General features: G+C 35.6%; 12 protein-coding genes across 12 annotated transcripts; 5 read left to right on the top strand and 7 right to left on the bottom strand. All coding sequences in view use genetic code 12, as the record gives it.

Annotated features, from left to right (window-relative positions):
* Window positions 1–795: 795 nt before the first annotated feature.
* Window positions 796–2,133, top strand: PHR3 (1,3-beta-glucanosyltransferase; the record flags this gene model as incomplete). The annotated part of the gene is made up of 1 exon (XM_002545285.1): window positions 796–2,133. The coding sequence occupies one exon, from the start codon at window positions 796–798 to the stop codon at window positions 2,131–2,133; it is 1,338 nt and encodes a 445-aa protein (XP_002545331.1).
* An 11-nt stretch (window positions 2,134–2,144) lies between these two features.
* On the bottom strand, window positions 2,145–3,029 carry CTRG_00111 (uncharacterized protein; the record flags this gene model as incomplete). Its single annotated transcript, XM_002545284.1, has 1 exon — window positions 2,145–3,029. The coding sequence occupies one exon, from the start codon at window positions 3,027–3,029 to the stop codon at window positions 2,145–2,147; it is 885 nt and encodes a 294-aa protein (XP_002545330.1).
* Window positions 3,030–3,892: 863 nt separating this feature from the next.
* FRP1 (Frp1p) lies at window positions 3,893–5,626 on the bottom strand (the record flags this gene model as incomplete). Its single annotated transcript, XM_002545283.1, has 1 exon — window positions 3,893–5,626. One exon carries the CDS (start codon window positions 5,624–5,626, stop codon window positions 3,893–3,895), a length of 1,734 nt encoding a protein of 577 aa, XP_002545329.1.
* Window positions 5,627–7,384: 1,758 nt separating this feature from the next.
* On the top strand, window positions 7,385–8,236 carry RBT5 (Rbt5p; the record flags this gene model as incomplete). Its single annotated transcript, XM_002545282.1, has 1 exon — window positions 7,385–8,236. The coding sequence occupies one exon, from the start codon at window positions 7,385–7,387 to the stop codon at window positions 8,234–8,236; it is 852 nt and encodes a 283-aa protein (XP_002545328.1).
* Window positions 8,237–9,881: 1,645 nt separating this feature from the next.
* Window positions 9,882–10,547, top strand: PGA7 (Pga7p; the record flags this gene model as incomplete). Its single annotated transcript, XM_002545281.1, has 1 exon — window positions 9,882–10,547. The coding sequence occupies one exon, from the start codon at window positions 9,882–9,884 to the stop codon at window positions 10,545–10,547; it is 666 nt and encodes a 221-aa protein (XP_002545327.1).
* A 930-nt stretch (window positions 10,548–11,477) lies between these two features.
* On the top strand, window positions 11,478–13,052 carry CTRG_00107 (uncharacterized protein; the record flags this gene model as incomplete). The annotated part of the gene is made up of 1 exon (XM_002545280.1): window positions 11,478–13,052. One exon carries the CDS (start codon window positions 11,478–11,480, stop codon window positions 13,050–13,052), a length of 1,575 nt encoding a protein of 524 aa, XP_002545326.1.
* Window positions 13,049–14,425, bottom strand: CTRG_00106 (nucleoside transmembrane transporter; the record flags this gene model as incomplete). Its single annotated transcript, XM_002545279.1, has 1 exon — window positions 13,049–14,425. The coding sequence occupies one exon, from the start codon at window positions 14,423–14,425 to the stop codon at window positions 13,049–13,051; it is 1,377 nt and encodes a 458-aa protein (XP_002545325.1).
* Window positions 14,426–14,751: 326 nt separating this feature from the next.
* Window positions 14,752–17,046, bottom strand: TOK1 (Tok1p; the record flags this gene model as incomplete). Its single annotated transcript, XM_002545278.1, has 1 exon — window positions 14,752–17,046. One exon carries the CDS (start codon window positions 17,044–17,046, stop codon window positions 14,752–14,754), a length of 2,295 nt encoding a protein of 764 aa, XP_002545324.1.
* Window positions 17,047–17,304: 258 nt separating this feature from the next.
* On the bottom strand, window positions 17,305–18,042 carry CTRG_00104 (mitochondrial 37S ribosomal protein uS17m; the record flags this gene model as incomplete). The annotated part of the gene is made up of 1 exon (XM_002545277.1): window positions 17,305–18,042. The coding sequence occupies one exon, from the start codon at window positions 18,040–18,042 to the stop codon at window positions 17,305–17,307; it is 738 nt and encodes a 245-aa protein (XP_002545323.1).
* Window positions 18,043–18,212: 170 nt separating this feature from the next.
* Window positions 18,213–19,382, bottom strand: HIS5 (histidinol-phosphate transaminase; the record flags this gene model as incomplete). Its single annotated transcript, XM_002545276.1, has 1 exon — window positions 18,213–19,382. One exon carries the CDS (start codon window positions 19,380–19,382, stop codon window positions 18,213–18,215), a length of 1,170 nt encoding a protein of 389 aa, XP_002545322.1.
* A 257-nt stretch (window positions 19,383–19,639) lies between these two features.
* On the bottom strand, window positions 19,640–20,152 carry CTRG_00102 (uncharacterized protein; the record flags this gene model as incomplete). The annotated part of the gene is made up of 1 exon (XM_002545275.1): window positions 19,640–20,152. One exon carries the CDS (start codon window positions 20,150–20,152, stop codon window positions 19,640–19,642), a length of 513 nt encoding a protein of 170 aa, XP_002545321.1.
* A 191-nt stretch (window positions 20,153–20,343) lies between these two features.
* SEC72 (Sec63 complex subunit) lies at window positions 20,344–21,063 on the top strand (the record flags this gene model as incomplete). Its single annotated transcript, XM_002545274.1, has 1 exon — window positions 20,344–21,063. One exon carries the CDS (start codon window positions 20,344–20,346, stop codon window positions 21,061–21,063), a length of 720 nt encoding a protein of 239 aa, XP_002545320.1.
* Window positions 21,064–21,192: the final 129 nt, after the last annotated feature.

The following is a 21,192-nucleotide window of genomic DNA, read 5'->3' as shown; positions in this document are numbered from 1 at the left end:
CCCACGATTTTATACTTCATTTGTTGAGAATGTGAAATTTTTCCATAAGGTTATGTTGTATACTATAAATCAAACATGTTTCATTTCTTCTCCTCAAGAACGGATGGTATTTCTTAAGCGGGTAATATACTATATACTACCCGTGATAGTATATATATGTTTATAATATATATATAACCATTGTTTATCCTCTTATAGGTTCTAGTTATCTCATGTTCCTCGGTTGTTGTTTTTTGTCAACAATTACACGCATTTCCTTAGCATAATTAATTTCCGTCTCTTTGATTGTTTGTTTTACATTTGTGGTTGCAAAAAAAAAGACTATAATCTCTAGATATCAAAAGTCCATTTGTGTTTGTTTGTTTGTCTTTCTTTTCTTTACAAATATCCAAATTGTTTCATATCCAGAATACAATACCATACTACTTTTGATTACAAATGTTTAATTTCTCATCCATTTTAGCTTTATTAATATTCTTTAAACTATCTAGGGCAAACATTCACCCCATAATAATCCATGGCCATTACTTTATAGACAGTGTAACAAAAGAACCGGTATGTTTTACAATAATTCTTGAACTTTTTTTTACCAAAAGTATCTATTACTAACAATAATTAAAGTTTTATATAAAAGGAATTGATTATCAACCAGGAGGTTCATCAGCAGTTTCTGAACATCATGATCCATTATCTGATCCAGCAAGATGTGCACGCGATATAGTGCTTTTCCAAGAATTGGGTATAAATACAGTTCGAATTTATTCAGTTAATTCACATTTAAATCATGATAAATGTATGACAATGTTAGCACAAGCTGGAATTTATTTATTTCTTGATGTTAATTCTCCATTACCTCATCATCATTTAAATAGATATGAACCTTGGAATACTTATAATTTATATTATTTTGAGAATATTTTTAAAGTCATTGAACAATTTTCTCATTATAATAATACTTTGGGATTTATTGCTGGGAATGAAATTGTAAATGATCCAATTTCTGCAAGTGTTGCGGCTCCTTATGTTAAAGCAGTAGTTAGAGATATTAAAACATATATTGAATATAATTCTCCAAGATCCATCCCTGTTGGTTATTCTGCTGCTGATGATTTAAATTATAGAATGTCATTAGCTCAATATTTAGAATGTTCAGATGATAATCCAAAAGAATCTGTTGATTTTTATGGTGTTAATTCTTATCAATGGTGTGGTGATCAAACTTTTTATAGTAGCGGTTACAATATATTGGTTAATGATTATAAAGGATTTTCAAAACCAATATTTTTTTCAGAATATGGATGTAATGAAGTTTTACCAAGAAATTTTGATGAGGTACCTGTGTTGTATACTAATGATATGATTGATGTATTCAGTGGCGGTTTGGTTTATGAATTTTCTCAAGAACCTAATAATTATGGGTTGGTTGAAATTCAACCAAATGGTGATGTTAAAATACTAAGAGATTTCATACAATTGAAGAAAAAATTTGATACTTTACCTGAATTGGATTACAATTATATTGTACAATCTATGAAGGATAATGCAAAAGAAATACAAACAAAATTAAAGAATTTCAAAACATCTATTCCAAAATGTGAATTACTGTATCCTAATCTAGATATTTCTAAAGGTATTCCACCAAGTATAGCACAAACTTTGATTGAGACTGGTATGGATGTGCCACATGGTAAATATGTGGAATTAACAGCGGAAGAAATGACAAGCCATGTAAAGTATATATTGGAAAATGGGGAAACTTTGAATATTGTCAATACGATTGACATTCTAGTGGATCTTGAATTTGAATCTCATACGATTAAATCCCAAAAACTAAAAACGGACACAGTGACGACTTTGTTTGGTAGTAGTTTGTCAGTACATTCTTCTACTTTGGCAAAGTCATCACAGACTCAATCACAGCCACATACACCTCTTCCATCGTCATCTCCTTCTCCTTCTCCTTCTCACTCCGAATCAGAGCCATCTGCTCCAAAGGTAGATCATTCCCCAGCTCCCAAACACGACCGAGGCTTAACCAGTCCCATTGACGAAGAAAATAACAATGCATTCATGGAAATGTTTCATAAAGTCATAGATCCAGTGAGAAATTTCTGTGCCAATCTTTTCAACTAATATGACTGGATTTAACTATACACCGAATTTTTGTATAATAACTTATGGTCATAGCTTAATATTCTCATGGTGTTTTTGTTATTAATATTTAATGGTTTTAAGAAAATTTTCCATTCATCATACGTCAATGATTCAACATTTCTGTCCAGGCGTTGTTCTTTAAATCCACAATTGAGGCAAGTTTTAACTTTAACCGATGATTTTTTAAGAACAATCTCAAGTGTGGCAATTTGTGAAATATATTCCATAAAAGTTTCAAAATTATCAGTTGGTGGTTCTACCCATGAATCAACATCCTGATGGACAACTTCATGACGCAAGTAGTAAAATAAATCAAAATCAGTCAATGTCAACGTATCTAGTTTTGCGTATCCCCCAATTCCAGAACATAATAATTCGAAAAATGGATTGTATCTGGAAAATAAAAATTCCTGGTTATTATAAAAAATCATTGAGCCAATGTCTATAGTTAGATGGTGGAAATTTTTGTTGTTTAATTTAACTAAATCAATTAATGATAGTTCTGTGCTATTTGTAATTTTTTTTAATTCTATCTCTTGAACATTGTTAAACATGACAATTTCCTTTTTAACGCCTTTTTTGAAAGAATATAGACACGAATCAAATACAATTTTATTAACACGTAAGTTTTTTAAAGTAATAGGATTGTCGATGATAAAATTTACTAAATGTAGTTCTTCCACAACCTCAAAGTGTTCTTCAATAAGTGATAAATGACAATTTTTAAAAGGAATAGACCATCCAGATTGGGTTTTCAATACTAATTTTTGTAAACTTCTGTTTTTTGACTTGACTATCTTACGCTTAAAGATATTTCCACTTGTTGGTTTGTATTCTAGAGGGAACCCAAAATCAGGAGAAATCTCTGTGAACATCACTGATTGTAATGCAAAACCATTAATGAACAAATTTGATAACGATAGTATAAATTCAGAATAGTTAAGTTGATCTATACTCCTTATTTTTGATTCGACATTGTATGTCCCAGCAATTTTCAGTTTTGTATTTGCTGATTCTTTAATTTGTGGGTTTATAAATTCAATGTTGTGTAGATAATTGATCTTATTACTGACGTCATGCAAAAGATGCAGACTTGCAAACTGATAAAACTTTTTTGGATTTTTGAAAACAATCAGCAGGTATAAGATATATTTATTGACAATATTATTGAACTTCTTACAAATGAGTGAAATATTCAATAAAGTTTGGCGATCGTCTTTGAAATGGTAAAATATTTGTAAAAGGATTTCTAAAGGTAATGAATGAAGGTGAATCAATGGATACTCCACTGCCTTTTTCTTTGGAAAGAATCTTCCTTTTTCTTCCAATTAATTGATATTTCAACATGAAGGGAAGATTTCAATTTGTCTGATTTTATAGTTTATCAAGTACGAAATATTATTTGCAAACACAATTGTGGATACATTCTCTTGTCTCACCTAAGAAAAAGATAAAAGAAAAAAAATATAGTAAAGAGGGGATTACAGAAAATAAAAGAAGAAGGAAAGGTCGACGGGGTTTGATCCAAACAATGAAATTCTTTTTTTTCCTCCATCTGTCGTCTCATGTGTAGAAGCACAGTGTAAGAAATCGGTTGTTAAAAGCACGAGAAAAAAAAAAAAAATAAATACAGTTCCGCCACAGTAGACAGCACGGCTCTACAAACTATTAAATGTTTCACTGAATATATATATATATGTATTTACAAAAACTGCATCGATCGATATTTTTATTCCCACTAAAAAGATTCTGTATAACAATATACATCTGGAGAATTTTTCAACTTTCTAGCCTTTTGACACAGCTCTTTAACTGAGTTGGTGAATGATGGTGCACCACAAGAGCAGACAGATACTGATTGTGATGGACAAAGTTGTGTAGAATGCATTTCAATAATGCTACTTATGTCTGGTCTTCCATAATGGATGGTATAATCATTGGATGTCTGTCTGGTAATTTCATTAATCAGACTCTTCAGAACACTAACGGGACGAACCAGGTCCTTAAGATTTGATGTGTCCAGTTCCAGGGTTTGGTAATCATCATCTGAACTAGACAGTTCGATCTTTGATTCTTGTGTGACATAAATATCAATGATGCATCTTCCTGTGAGGGCTTTCAATTCATCTTCAAACCAACAAAGGTTATCAAGTTTTTTAATACTCCAAATGAATCTAATTTGTTTTTGACTTGGACGGAACAAAAAGTCACCAGCATCATCTCTCTTTTCCAATTGGTTCAACAAATCCAAGCAAACTGGAAATGTGAATGCACCTCCGGAACCAGCAGCAAAGAATAAAGAGACGTCAAATGGAATTAAAGGTTGCATACGGGCACCATATGGACCATGGAAGAATCCTTTAATGGTAACAACATCATGGTCAACTTGCTCAAGATGTCTCATAAGCTGTCTGGTGAAACCTTTTTGTACTCTAATTAACAACTTCATCTTACCGGTCTCTGCAATGCTTGCAATTGTGAATGGGTGGTACTGGAAAAATTTAATTTTTGAAACATTAAAATAAATATGTTGACCTGCCTTCCAAGTTTTATAGGCAGGAAGAAATCTGGTATACCACGATTGGGTGACATAGTTGGCTTCCGAAACTGGGATCCAAACAGCAATGGTATCATTATCCAATATTTTGAAATCACATCTTCCTTTAGTTGGAGATTTTGCTGCATGAATATGAGCCATTACTTTACTTACCACTCTGTCAATAACTAAACCATGTACTGCGATTAACACAGCAGCTCTATTTCCCGCGTTATGGAAAAATGAAAGCAAGAGCATAATAAATGCAAAGACTCGATGTTGTACCAAAAAGAAATCATAAGCTAATTGTCTAATAAATTTGACACTTGCCCATGTTAAAACACAGAAACTACCGTAGGCAATGAAACCAAAGATTTGTGGTGGAATTTGAATCATGATTACAAAGTTAAGGTTCAACCAATAAACCATGGCCATAATCATATGAATAGTTATCATTACCCACATTAATCTTGCTAACCATTTATGTAAAAATTCTAAACGGTCATGTTGTAATCCAGTAAAATTAGTAAGAATATCATGTTTTGCAACGGAAAACATCATGAATGGTAAACTTCCCACAGCGACTTTCAGGATTCTTTTAGACATAACATAGAATTTTGGTTGATAATCGATATCATTAATTTCAAGAAAACAGAACAAAACATTTATACCTGCAAAGAGAACTCCTAATAATAGAAGACTTGGTTGAAAATAAAAACCTTTAATATTGACACAACTTGTCCATATATCCCAAAACTTTAAAAACTTGAAATATTTATCATGTTTACTTCGATTCTGTCTTAGTTTCATTGGGATCCAGTGGAAAAGAGCACCATGAAGACCTAGTAGGAAAAATGTGACAACGAAAATTAACCATTCATATTTATTATTTCTATCCTTTTCGACAAAGTATTGTTGGTCAAATGAGATAGCCATTATTAGTTAGTATTGTAATAATAAGAGTTCAAAATCTTCATTAAAAGGAAGAAAGAATTAAAAAAAATGAGGAATCCCTTTACAAAAAAAGATCCAAAAAAAAAAAACTAAGTAGGCATCATAAGTTCATATAGTGATGGTATAAAAGGGGGTTTGTTACGATTTCACTCTAATGATGGAAAAAGAAAGCAAAAAGTTTAGCTCATCCTGTAATTCTTGTACAGTTGTTGGTTAATTCTCGTACAATTCCATCATTGGTGGACTTATCGTTTACACGCCAAGATTAGCTCATATTGAGAATGCTAAAAAGAAAATTTTCTGCATATATCGCACAAATTGTTTTTATTACAACGCATTTACACAAAATTGGATAAATAGAATATGTTTTTTCTTGGCATTAAGCTAATCTAATCGATCAACTCGCTTTAAAAGAAGAAAAGAAAAATTTAAGCTCAGCTATTATAAACTGTAAATAATTATCACTGGCCCATGGTTGATCACGGCTCGATGATATCGCTATATTTGGAAACTGTTGCGGTTATTTTCATGCTATGAATTGCGCTAAATATCTATTCTATTATTCATTTGCCACGGTAAGGGCTCGGTAGAATTACCAGTCAATAGAAGAAAGGTTGTAAAGTATCTAATTAGTTGGAAATAAAGGTGGCGTTGGAGGATTTTCAATTGGAATATGTATCTTTCTTGTGATTTACAACAAACGGTATATTTATTTTTAGTAACTTTGTAAATATCCAAATAAGGAATTTTATTTTTTTATTTTTTTGTTTGGAATCTTTTGCAAAATTCTTAGAAAAACTTGATAGATTCAAGAAGTTGTCAATTAAAAGTCGAGTACCTTGCTTGGATGTGCAGTATCTTGCACGATCAGTTATATTTCACTATATTCTATTAGTAAAGCTGCATTGGTATGTAGAATCTTGATATGTAATATAGTACCCATCACCTTATGGATGTAACTTCTAGACTGAGTGGGTAATGTAACTTTCTTTCTTTGATTTATTTTCAAATACCGAATCGATATTTTATACAGGTTTGGATGCAGGCTATAGCTTCAAACGGTTTCTTTTAAAATTGGTTTTGCAACATTGTACGCGAGAGAAAGAAAAATAGAAACTTCTTTGAATTGATAGAATAGAACACAAATCAACGCCAATCGTAGAAATCATGATAATGGTTCCAGCAGACAGAACACTTTTTTGATCTTGATCATGAAATCTAAAGTCCAATCCGTGAGTATGCAATTTCCAAACAAACCGCTGAACTAACCGATAACTGCAATGAATGACATCTCACCTCTTGGCACAAGCAACATTTCAATTCAAATATAAGCCTGCGACAATAAACCCATGAAGAAAGCCACCTTAGCTGGTCTAGAATTGATATCGTCAATTACTTGATGAAGTCTGCAATAAATGCTAGCCACTCGCAGTTCAGTATTCCAAGAGGACGCGAAAAGGTGAAATTGTCGTCAGTCGCACAAGAACGAAAAAAATAACACCCAGAGAATGCACTGTGCTATTTTTTTCCTTGGCAGAAGGAAAAAACAAAAAAAGGTAGTGCGCCCGAGTTATCAAAACCATCATCATCAACAATATTTAAACAACCCACAATCCAGTGTCCCCCCTGACCCACCACCTATGTTTACCTTTTTTTTCCTTTTTTTTCCCTCTCCATCAACCGAACACCCTTCCGTTTTCCAACAGTCCCCCGTTCGCTAAAACCCACAGTCCACTCGCAATGTTGTCCTTAACCTTATTGTCCATCGCTTCCCTTTCCTTGGTCTACGCTGCTGACGAGGCAGACGCTTATACACAATACCCTTCCGTTCCGCATACAGCCTCTATCAATGGTTTTGCTGACAGAATCTACGACCAAGTGCCATCCTGTGCCCAAGAATGTTTGAAACAATCCACCAGCAACACCCCATGTCCATACTGGGACACCGGTTGTTTGTGTGTCATGCCTCAATTCGGTGGTGCCGTCGGTAACTGTGTCGCCGAAAACTGTCAAGGCTCTGACGTCGGCAGCTTCGAATCCTTGGCCACCTCCATCTGTTCCTCTGCCGGTGTCTGGGAACCATACTGGATGATCCCAGGAAGTGTCTCTTCAGCCTTGGCCAGCGCTGCTACCGCTGAAGTCGAAGCCACCACCACCGACGAAGCCACCACCACTGCTGAAGAAACCACCGAAGCTGAAGAAACCACCACCACCGCTGCTGAAGAAACCACCGAAGCTGCTGAAACCACCACTGCTGCTGAAGAAACCACCGAAGCCGCTGAAACCACCACTGCTGCTGAAGAAACCACTGAAGCCGCTGAAACCACCACTGCTGCTGAAGAAACCACTGCTGCTGAAGAATCCTCTGCTGCTGAAACTACCACTGCTGCTGAAGAATCCACCGCTGCTGAAGAAACCACTGAAAAGGCTGAATCTTCTTCTGCTGCTGCTGAAGAATCCTCTGCTGCTGCTGAATCTTCTTCTGCTGCTGCTGAATCTTCTTCTGTCTCTGTTGAAGTTGCCAATGCTGGTCATATGCAAACCGCTGGTGGTGTCATTGCTGCTGTCGCCGCTATTGCCGCTTTCTTCTAATCGGGCTCCACTGCCACGTTATTATTCCTAGGTTTACATTTACAATTGCTTAGCAGAATTTTTTAGTTTATAATCTTCTGGACATTAAACTAAATAAAAAGTCAAGTTCTAGTATACGTCATTGATTCGTGTATTTAAGTAGATTATATATACAGTCTCGTTGTAGAGATTGTGTGCGTCTTAATAGTCTGAGAGTAGAATGCGTAAAACCAAATTGTTGCAAAATCGTGGTCCCTTACTACTATTATCTTGATTTGATGCATTTTTTCTCAACCACGGTTCCGCCACGACCTCATTTAACCAAAATGCCAAACCAAAATTATCAACTACCCGAAACACTAATAGTCTAACTTGTTATATACCGTCAGGTGTAATCTCAGGATTAATAGCCAACAAGGCTACTACTTCAATATTTGGTTTTGGATGAGGGCATTCATCAATTGATGACATAGATGTTGCATTTTTAATCTTCCATTCTCAGTATATCTATTTCTACTCGACCGATAACTTTCTGATGGGATATCATAACCCTACACAAGAAAGAAAGAGAAAAAGAGAGAACCAGTTTAGCCAATCAAATAACCAAGTCAAAACTACTAGGACCATTTCCCTCCATATTAGAGCTAACAACACACACACACACATTAGCAATATGCTTTGCTATCCCATATAGACTGAGACAAAGTGGGACAAAAAGTCACATTGACCCACTCAAATCGGAGGCTTTGACAGTCGTACCCCCTCCGTAGAACTTGTGCTATTTTTATAATTAGCTTAGAACATGACTTGGTTTGATAGAAGAGAGGGACTTACCGGTACGAACGAAGGTATTGGGTAACATTTCTCTGAGAATATCTCCGTTCTGGCCATTGGGCAGTGAACCATGCCATAATTTTCTCTCCCTTTTCTCTCCCTTCTCTCCGCACGAAGTATGGAAAGAAAAATCTAAAAAATAATACATCCGAGCTAGTTATTCGAAATTCAATGTGGGAGCTTTGTAACCAGAGCACTAGCCTCTACTGGCGGACTTACATAATTTAGCGAACTAGGATCGTAGTACATAGTGTAGTGATATATGGGGCAAACAGGCAAGGAAGTGTCGGTGCTACACAAAGAGAGCAGACCTGACCGTGTACATCAATCACGTTACCGAATGCAGATATTTAAGTGCAATTTACCACAGAGTAATTTTTAGACCGGTGCAGCGCTACGATTGGTGGATTTATCGTATGGGTGTCCAGAGTGCCGACAATCTGCATGGCTAGCACACACAAAAAAAAAACAATGGTTACAAAACAAAAGAAAAAAAAACAGGAATTGCGTATCCCAGTGGTCTTGGCGCACCTAATCTGTTTGATCAGAGAAGGTTATTTAAATAGATCACCATTTCCAGCAGTCAACCCACTTTTTGGGTGTCCCCTTTTTCCCTCTTTCTCTCTTTCCCACTTTCCCTTTCCCCCATCCGTCACATTTTTATCGTCTGTGTTCATCCCACACATCTACAGAGCACTCCACCGCTACCTGCCCTTCATCTCACACGCCACGCCACACACTTTCGCCAGCGCTACCACACACACATCCATTTTTTCTGTCTCGGTCGCGTACTATCTCATCCCGTATCCATATCTTATTCTGATCATTAAACATGTATATTCTGGCCATTTTTTGCTTGATTTCAGTAGTCCTAGCAGCGGACTACGCCACGTACCCAAAAGTTCCAAAAACTGCAAGCATCAATGGTTTTGCCGACCCGATTTATGACTTAGCCCCAGAGTGTATGAAGTCCTGTTTGAAGTTCTCCACCAGCAATACCCCATGTCCATACTGGGATACCGGCTGTTTCTGTGTGATGCCACAATGGTCTGGGTTGGTGGGCCAATGCATTGCCCAAAACTGTAAAGGGGACGACGTTGCCAGTGCCACGTTCTTGGCCACTTCATTGTGTTCGGTCGTTGGGGCCAACACATGGATGATGCCAGCATCCATCTCCACCATGCTCTCCAGCGCTGCTGGGGACGCCAAAGAAGTCACCACCATCGAAGGTAAGACAGCCGTGTCATGGGTCACTGCTCCAGGAAGCTCTGCTGCTGACTCAGACGCCAGCGAAACCGGCTCAGCCAGCTCCGCTGCCTCCTCAGGATCCTCCGAATCTGCATCTGAATCTGAATCTGAATCCGAGTCCGAATCCTCTGGTTCATCCTCATCTGCCTCGTCCACATCCTCACCATCCTCATCCTCCAACATGGCTGTCTTGCAAACTGGGGGTGTCGGCACCATCCTTCTTGGTGTCTTGATGTATTTAGTTGTATAGACAGAACGTCACGAATTTTTTTTTTCCCACGAAAATAAATGAAAGTAAAAATCAAACAGAAGCGCAGAACAATATTATGATTCTCTCAAGTGATCAGTATGCAAAACACCAGTAATCCACACAGATATCCACGCATCCTCTTCTCGATAAGAGACTCAATGTGATAATACATGCCTCGCTTGATACCCAAGCAAAGCTGGAGACCATTCTGCTATTATTTGCCCTTTTTGTGGTCCAACCCTGTGGATTACACCAATTTGCCTATCATCGACGACGGCTGATCGGCTCAAATTACAAAGTTTGCTTTCTTACCAGCATTAATTAAGCTGCTGACTCAATCTATTAACCACTCTAATACCTCTTTTGCCTTTGCTACCCAGGCGCTTTGTAATTTACATCTAAATCATATACTTTGAATCAAACTTTACTACTATAAATGATGAATATTCCACACGAAGAAGATCTAATTTGTGTGTACCCTACTACAGAAACGCAAACTAAAATAATAGGCTTGATAAATTCAGTGGGGAACCTGTTAATTGTATGTTCCGGTTGTGCTTTTTTTTTTTCATTTGATACTTGGTTCAATCTCCAAGTAGCAAGACTATTAGTCGAATCTCTGGTTGAACAGATACTATACCGTCCCAGATCTGAAGACAGGTAGATTATTCTCAATTATATTCCGTATTCGACGCAAGTAGCTCTTATTGCTATACAGATATTTGTAAGGCAATTGTCCATAAATTTATCTTGGTTTGATCTTGTTGCCTTTTTTTGCAACTCATTATATCATCATCTCCTTTTTTGTGGATGAGTACAGACTGCGAAGAGCTTGATTCTGAAATAGAAAACAAAAAAAAAAAATTTTTTTATTCAAGCTGAACTACACTAACTTTATCATTAGCACTACGATTAATAGAACTACAACTCATGACATCAGATACCATAGTTGCTCCTTCACTTTCAACTTATCAAGATGACTCTATGTTTTCTTTTGATCAAGTAAAAACTACTCATAACGCAAGACTACATTTGAATTTAACAGATTCTTCAGATATTAAGGAAATCAAATCTCGTATTTGGGATTACTATTCATTACGTGAGTTGGTAGATTATTTGTCCCAAAAGGAAGGAGATGATTACAAATACAAACGTATAACATTGCAGTTCCCAGATTCTTTGGTTTGTGATTCAGCCACCATTGTTCACGAATTGCAACGAGAAATGGGTATTTCCCCACTGAATAATTCTGACTCGGGTGTTGACAATAACACTCAAAGAATTTGGATTCTAGCAGATACATCATATTCAGCATGTTGTGTTGATGAAGTTGCTGCTGAGCATGTAAATAGTGATTTAGTTGTTCATTTTGGAGATGCATGTTTAAATGAAGTTGATAAATTACCAGCAGTATTTGTTTTGGGGAAACCACAAGTCAACATTAATGACATTGTCAAACAATTTAAAGAAACATATTCAACTGATCAAAAAATTGTACTTATGTCTGATGCTCCTCATACCTATTTACTTCATGAAATACGTGCTGAATTGAAAGACTATGAGATAGTAATTGCGGACTTACCTTCTACTCAGAAATCTACATTGATTGGATATACTCCCACCACATCAAGTTTTAAAAAGTTTAATAGAAGTTTCCCAGAAGAATTCGATTTTTCTGAGTACGAATTATTCCACATAACTGTACCTGAATCACCTAGATTATTACAATTAACTACTAGTTTTTCTACGGTTACCACATATGATCCTATTCTGAATTTAATCTCAAGTGGACCATTTCCAAATCTCATGAGACGTTATAAGTTTGTACATCAAGCAAGAATGGCTGGTACAGTAGGAATTTTGGTGAACACATTATCACTTGCAAATACCAAAACATTGATCAACACTATAAAGGAAAAAATAAAGGAAGCTGGTAAAAAGCATTATATATTTGTCGTTGGTAAGCCAAATGTTGCCAAATTGGCCAATTTTGAAAGCGTTGATATTTGGTGTGTCTTGGGATGTGACCACCAAGGGATTATTATTGATCAAATAAATGAGTACTACAAACCAGTCGTTACACCATATGAATTGTTATTGGGTCTTAGTGATGAACTTTCATGGACAGGAAAATGGATCACTGATTATAATAGTGTATTACAAGAATACGGAAATGAAGTTATTCAAGAGAAAGAAGATGTTGATACTGGCGAGGATTTACCACCTGAATTTGATCCTGTGACTGGGAAGTATATCAGTACATCAAGACCGTTGCGTCAAGTTAACCATTTGATGGTCACTGCTGAAGGTGAAACCAATACTAATAATCAGTTGGTAGAGAGATTTTCCAATGTCGTTGCCATCAAAGGAACTGTAAGCACTTCTGCAATTCATTTGCAAAATAGAGAATGGACTGGGTTGGGAAGCGATTATGCTCAAGACGAAAATGAAGGAGCAGTAGTCGAGGATGGAAGAAAAGGTATTGCAAGAGGATATGATATTTAACTTACTACTAAAACTAATAAATAACTTAATACACTGCCCACGGCAAGACCAGTACTTAAAAATACTGTTGTAAATCCACCTGCTGCCTCTTTTTCATCATCTGTGTCACAGTAATCACCAACCACCATAAACGCAGATGTACACAATTGGCCATTTGAAATTCCAAATAATAATTGCAATAAAATATACCATAAATCAGACTTTATAAATGGTTCTTTCTTTCCAGGATGAATATTACAAGTTAAAAATAATGGAATGAATATCAATCTTGATAATGAATAAATAAGTTGGGTTCTTGGGTTTTTAATCAACATGCGCAATTTTGGATAACCACACAAGACTCTTCCTAATAAATCACCAAGGTTCCAAATCAAATAAATGAATGGGATGTAGATATTTTTATGGAAAAATCTATACGGAGAATCTGGATGTACTGATTCAACGACGGATGCAAACACGGGGAAAATCAATGTGATTCCAAAAGTAAAAAAGATTGTCATGACTATCTGGTTTAATTTGGACCATAATACTGTGAATGGAACAAATTTTTTCTGTGTATGAACTGGATCAACGCCATCTTGTTCATCTACTATATTTGAGTCATCCAAGTCTTCCTCCATTAACTGGTTCAACCTTTGGTATCCAACTTCATCTCTGTGATACGTGACCCAATAAAGCAATGCTAATGAAATAATACAAACCAAACTTGCAGTAATATAGTATACAAACACACCATAGTCCTTTTCTACTCTATGTTGTTCTAATGTCTTATCACCAACCAATAATATGGAGATGATTAATGCACATGATGGTAAGACACCGGCAACAGCTTGTCCAACCATAACAGCGTTGGCATAAATTCCACCCATGACGTTTACAATGGCCATAGTACCATTCTGTGCCAAGCAAGTTGCAACAGCTGATAAGAACACCATCACCATCAAAAGGGTAAAAAATACCACATCACTCATGTCAATGAACACATTTGTCACACATGAAATGGCCATAAATATAAATACAAATATGGTAATGTAAAATCCAAGTTGGACTCTAAAGTTATAATTCACGTTTGTCTGTTGTTGGGATAAATAAAAGTTGTATAATGTCGAAGTGATGGTTGAAACACTCATCATTGTTGACGAGTACACTTTTGTCAAAGATGGTGAGTTAACAAACCTCTCACCGTAATATGCAGATGCTGATAAGAAACAGTTCCAAGGCCATAAAAGTGCTATACCAATTATTGTAAATGTGAAATACTTTAATTGTGACAATCTAATAGTAATTATACCTTTGACTTGAAAAATTGTTGGATCGTGGCCTACTGAAGAGTCAGTAAAGTTGTTCCCTTCGGTGGACTCGTGGTTTGCCATATCCTCTAGTTCAATACTTGAATTCTGAATGTTGGAAATATAAAAGAAAGGAGTGTGGGAAATGAACGTGAGTTGTGAAGTATATATCGTTGGCTCAAAAGAAGAGGTGGGGCATGAGAAGAATTGTTGATGTACTTGCCTTGATCACACCGGTTGCGACAACAACAACAATAATAATTTCGAAGAGGAGAAAAACAAAAATTAACACGCGCACGTAAGCGATAGAAAACAAAAAAAAAAAGATAAGCTATCAATAAACTGTACATAGCATCGTAGAGTTTTAAAACAAACTAAAAAAAAAACATCTTGACAAGGTACAAAGTTATTCAATCATCATCAAACCTGACTTCTTTTCCGGTACTGAATCCAAGATCAGATATTGAACTATTTTGGCTTGTGTCATCACGGGTTGTAAGTAATTGCAAATCCCGAATTTCCAAGTCAACCATATCTCTCAACATCATTTCTATTCGAAAATAAAATTTAAGTACCAAATAATTAGGCTCTACCAATGGCAATCTTAATGGTGAAAGATCACCTAACCAAAATCCATCATAACCTTTACTCTCAGATTTCTCGTCTGCACCCAAGGCTCGTAATAATTCACTCCATTGCTGATGGGTGTACTTTCTCTTGGGTGATTCAATACTATCACTTATCAACGGCTTCAACCTTTCCAAATACTCCAACAATGTCAAGTGTGCTTTCTTTTTTAATTCCACTCGTTTACGTAGCTCGTTAACTTCACTAATTTCAAGTGGACGTCTTCTGGGCCTGCCAGAATCAACGTCATAAGATTTACTAAATGGAATACTAAGTGGGGTATTTTCGGATGCATCAGATTCTCCTTGCTCTTCATCATCATTATCTTCCTCTTCTTCTTCTTCTTGCACTTGATCATCATAATCTTCTTCTAATGTGTTCTGTAACTCATCCAAGGATTCCATATCACGATCTTCTTCTTCTTCTTCACGATGTACCGCTTCAGAGTTTACGGAAATGTCCTCATCTTGATCTTCTTTTAACTTTTTCCTTAACCGTTTAACTTCTTCGTACTCTCTTTGAGTCGAGAACATCCACGTCGAGAACCACGCTGTTATATCATTACACACGGCATAAAGCGTATCCCCCACATTGGAAACCAAAATAGTCATCAAGGGTACTGCTCCAACTGCCCACGAAACAAAGAATACTCTACCTAAGCTTGTCTTTGGTGCAAAGTCTCCATATCCAATTGTGATCAAACATAAGAAACAGAAATATAAGGAATTGAAATAAGACCAACCTTCGATGTGTTGAAATATCACTGCTCCAACTAACCAAAATAGCATAAAAACAGCAATTGTGATCATAAGAGACGTTCTATTATGTCTTGCTTTAACTTTGCGTCGAAGAACTCTCATTTTGTGGAAAGCTTCTGCACCACTTAGGTAAATGTTCTTTGCCTCTAATTCCTTGATTAGCTTTACTCTTGCAATTTCAATATTGTGCCAAAATATAACAGGCGCCGCAGACGACAAAATGACCGCCCGCAAAGTAGCTACTATTAAACCCATAACTAACACACCAATCAATGAAAATACCAAAACTGCTACTTTTGCCCCTGCTGATTTGGGTAAAATATCACCTAGTCCTACAGTTAAAAATGAGACAATACAGTAGTATAATGCACTTCCATACGATAACCCGTCAATTAAATTCCCCATCACCAATGCACCAATGACAGACCATGTGGCGAACCAAATTGTATAAAACATTAGCGTTCTTTGTTTTTGATCCAAATTGAATGTGGGAGGGTACTTGTTTAACCTGTATCCCATAAAATTGATTGCCAAAATTACCATACACGTGAAATAAAACCCTGCTGTAAATGCAGCATAGTAAAAACCTTCTGATGGCTTATACTCTGCATTAGCACCTTTAAAATCGTGTCGTGTAACTAATATAGCTGCAGCAAGGAATGCACTGGCAAAACACCACGATAGTATGGACACTGTTTGGGTTATCAAGTACTTTATTGATCTTGAAAAATTCATCAACAAGGATATGTTTCCAAGAATCCCCAATGCTAATGATAATGCATTCATCACCACAACCTCTGGACGGTCTGAAACCATTCTTCCTGTGGACTTTTTGACTTTCCAATGTTCGACTAATGCCACTATCGAAACCATATTGGCTAGTGGTCCCAAACATGCAGCAATTAAAGGGAAATAACTGGAAATTAAAAACCAGACGACGAAATATGGCTCTCCAGGTCGAACGTTTAGGTTCAATATTGCTTCAACGGGTATACTTAATGCATGCTGCAATGCCACTGGTGATTTCAATAGTTGTTTGTTGTTGGAATTGATTGATTTGTAGTTTACCCCATGATATGAATTAGTGAACAAAGGTGATAGCTTATCCTCATAATGCTGTAGTCCTTTATTGTGTAGGTTGTTTGTAAAATTGGGATCTGGTACAATCTTACGTTTTGCCTTTTTAACTGCACCCATCACAGATTTCGAATCAAATGTATTAAATGTGGACGTTCCTTCAGACGGTAGATCACCATTTTTCAAATGATGGTTTCTCTTCAAACTCTTTTTACGAGATGTCCAGATTTTCCTGGGTACCATGCTACGGCTATGCTGGGAATTGAATGTAATTAGTTTGGAGCTCTAACACTTACTGCTCTCCACGCATTTTTTTTTTTTTGTTTCCTGCATTTTTAAGTTCTCTGTTTGTTTTGCTTTTCTTGTTCCCAGACAAAGAATATTTCCAGGATGAATCTATTGTTCCGCTCGTACCTTTTTCCCTTCAATTTACATTATACAATATGCAAGTTTATTTAGAAACTTATAAATAAATCTATGTACAGGTTATTCAAGTCACTTTTATGGTAATGGAACAGGACACTCGTTTCTAACATCCAAAATGTATTTTCTTAAAACATTCTTTTGAATAGCCCTGCTAGTGTTGTCTGTTGCATGCTTTAATTCTTTATCTAATATTGACTTCTTCCATGATTCGTATTTCTCATTACCTAAGGCTTCAGTTAAAATATGTTTGATATAATACAACCTTTTCTCTTTTTCATCCAGGAAAATTGGTTTGTTCAACTCGAGATCGACTGTTGGTTCTGTAGTTGGCCATGATTTTATGTTGTATTTTTCCTTTATTTGGTTCATCTCTTTAATTAAATCTGATTTGTCTTGTTCTTCATTACTAGTGATTCCATAAGCCAATTTATCCATCTTTTTTAAATCCTCTAATTTAGTAATGATCTTACTGAATTCGTTTCTGTTCTCGATAAACTGTTTGGCATGTTGTTCTTCATCAAGTTTGACTTGCTGTTTAGCCATTTCTTCATAAGCAGCAAATTGTTGACCTTTATTGACTTTGATTTCAGCAATAGCAAATGCTTTACGTTTGGAACGTTTTGGTATGGATTCTATTCTGACAAGATCCCCTTCTTTACATATATCACCTTCATCATGCACAAGGAAGTCTTTTCTGGTAAGGATTTCTTTACCAATTCTCTTATCAAAAACTTTCCCTTGGACACGTACTTTAACTGTCTTTGCCATCTTTCCTTGGGTAAGAACAACCCCAATAAAATTTTGTCTTGCCATAGTTACTTTGGTTAATCTAAAACGTTCTATTGGTGGAACACCTACTTATGAAAGAAACGACAAAAAGAAAAAAAAAAATTTTTTCTAGGTTCACTTCTCTCTCTACTTTTCATTCGAAAGTATTTTGCATTTTCGCACGACTATACTTTATTCATGTACTATATAGACACTTACTTATTAATTTCATTCAAGACAGCTTCAAATTTGGTAACCAACTGTTTATTCTCTTCTTCAGTACCAATTGATATTCTCAATCCACCTGTACAATTCAACTCAGTACCTCTAAATCTTACAACAACCGAATTATCTGTGGCTAAGGTGTTGTACAATTTCTTTGCAACCTCATTTGATGGTTTTCCAGATTTATCCAATATTTCAATCAAAATAAAGTTTGAATCCAATCCACCTATATTTCTACCAACGTATTTCAATGATAATAACTTTTCTAATACCCAACCTCTTTGTTTGATTATTTTAAAAACGTAATTTTCCATTACACTTAACCCTTGGCTAGTGGCTTTCAATGCAATGTTGGAAGTCAATGATGATATATTGTAAGGATACTTCATTGCATTAAGGTACTTACTCAACTCTTTACTTGAATAAGTGATACCTAACCTGATACCTGCTAAACCAAATGATTTTGACAAGGTTTGCAAAACAACCAAGTTTGGATATTGGTTAACTAAGGTACACATGGAAGATCCTGCATCGGTAAAGTCGATATAGGCTTCGTCGACAACAATCAATCCTTGCCAAGTCTTCAACAGTTCATCTAATAACTTTATAATGCTATCAACATTGATTAATTTACCAGTTGGATTACCAGGAGAAGTCAAATACAAAAGTTTGATGTTTTTATCTGATTTGACTCTTGCAAGAATTCCTTCAATATCAATTTGGAAATCTGGGATTGTTAATGGTAATTTTTCTATAGCAACATCATTTACAGTAGCACAGATTGAGTACATCCCGTAAGTTGGAGGACAAATCAACATTTTGTCTTTCCCTGGAGTACAGACACAACGCAACAACATATCAATACTCTCATCAGACCCAACTCCAAGGCACAAATTTTCCACATCTAACTTCTTCGTAGCATATTTGTTAGGATGTTTTTCTCTGAAGTCAATTATCTGTTGTTTCAATTCGTGTTGATGTGGGTCAGGATATCTATTTAATTCCAATTTCAATTCGGATTCGTTTGGGGAAGCGATTGCGGGACCATGAGTATTTTCATTTGCATCTAACAAAATACCAGTTTTGAAGTCATCTCTTGCACATCTATATGGTTCCAAAGTTAAAATATTTGGACGAATAATGGATTTAACATCAAACATAATGGGGGTTTGTATACAAGAAATTTTCAATGGTTGAAAAAGGTGTAAAAAAAAGAATATTGTTTGAAAAATTCTCTTCAGCAGCTTAGCACTAGAATGGGTTCTACTGTAAAGTCAAATCTATGAGCCAAAGAAAAATAAAATGAGTCAGCATGCGCGTCGAAAAAAAAAAAAACTGGCAAAGTGCTAACAAATCTTAGAGATAAGATATCGTTATACATTTTTGAGAATAACACTGCAAACCACTATAGATATGACTAGTCAGTTATCTGACTTTCATCATATTCAATCTCGGGTCTGACACTTTCTTTGAAAAAGTCACTGTTGAAAAAATTAGATTCTGTGTGGCATTCTTTTTTGTTTATAGCCATTGTTCTGCCATATTCTTCTTGAATTGTGTCAATTGTATCCATTGGTCGGTCTACTAGTGGAGAAAAAATATTTTCTAATGTAGTATCGTTACATGTGGATGGTGGGAAAAATGCACTCACTGAGTGACTTTTATGGATTCTTTCTGAAATAAATGATGGTGATTGTATTGAAGTTGTTGAGACGTTTTTCTTAGACGTGTTTCTAATTTTTGACCACAATTTAGCAAACTTAGTAAATCTTGAGGTAGTAGAATTCATGTTCTCCATTGAGTCAAATTTGCTGATTTGTTTGTGATGTTTATTTTCTCTGGCTTTGTTTATTTGCAAATCAAATTCATTTGTAGTATAACTGGCTTGATTCAGCCATCGTGGTGACATAAAATGTATCCTTTGTGGCATTTTTTTTTCAAGATAAGTAACCAATAATTTAAATAATTAACGATATTTCTTGTGTAAGTTAGTGTTGATAATTTCTATTTTGATATTTGCAATTCTTGAAAATTACATTTTTTTTTTCTATTTTTGGAGCCAGAATCAGATTGCATAATAAATTATTGCAACACACCGCGGGCGTGTGATCGTGTCTAACTATGAAATGTGTAAGAAACAAAAATAAAAAGCGAGAAAAAGAGAGAAAAAAAAAAATTCTACGTATTCTGACCACTGTGTTCACATCAACAATAACTACAAACATGTCTGAATTACCTATAAGTTATGATAATAAATCGAAGAAATTATCTTTATCGACCATTCCTGATGAAAATAATGAAGATTTATTACAATTGAAATTAGATGTTGATCAACTTAATACTTTAACCCAGGAAATTATTAATCAAGGAAGTGACGTTCCTCCCCAACCAAAACCAGAAAATTTCAATAAAGATTTATCCAAGATGATTAAAAAGTTATACGACGGTGGTGTCCAAGCATTTAAAGTTGGAAAATTCGAAGATAGTGCTAGACAATTCACTATAGGTATAGAAATGATTAATAGAAGACCAAAAATTGAAAGTTTCCAAGGAACTATTCAAGAACTATCGATGTTTTTGATGAGTAGAACCGATGCTTATTTGAGAATAAAGGAATATCAAAAAGCATTTAACGACGCTGACTTGTTACTTAGCATGCAGATGAACACCCCAGATAATTTTTTGAGAAGAGGTGTTGCCAATTACTTTTTACAAAACTATGAAGCTGCTAGAAGTGATTATCAAAGAGGTTTACAGTTTGATGAAAATAATGAGCGATTACAGAAGGAGTTGACAGTATGTTTGGATAAGATTTTAGAAGAGAATGGTGATTATTTGTAGTAGGCGAAAAGATGCAACTAATATATACAAGGTATGTGCAACGTACTGCGCATTTTGTTGATGGCTTCCAGCTTAATTTTAGTTTACTCCTCTACGTCAAACAAAAATTCATGATATACGCATGTTCAG

This window comes from Candida tropicalis (assembly GCF_000006335.3).
Source record: "Candida tropicalis MYA-3404 genomic scaffold supercont3.1, whole genome shotgun sequence".
Lineage (NCBI taxonomy): Eukaryota > Fungi > Ascomycota > Pichiomycetes > Serinales > Debaryomycetaceae > Candida > Candida tropicalis.
This window is presented reverse-complemented; position numbering and strand designations above follow the sequence as displayed.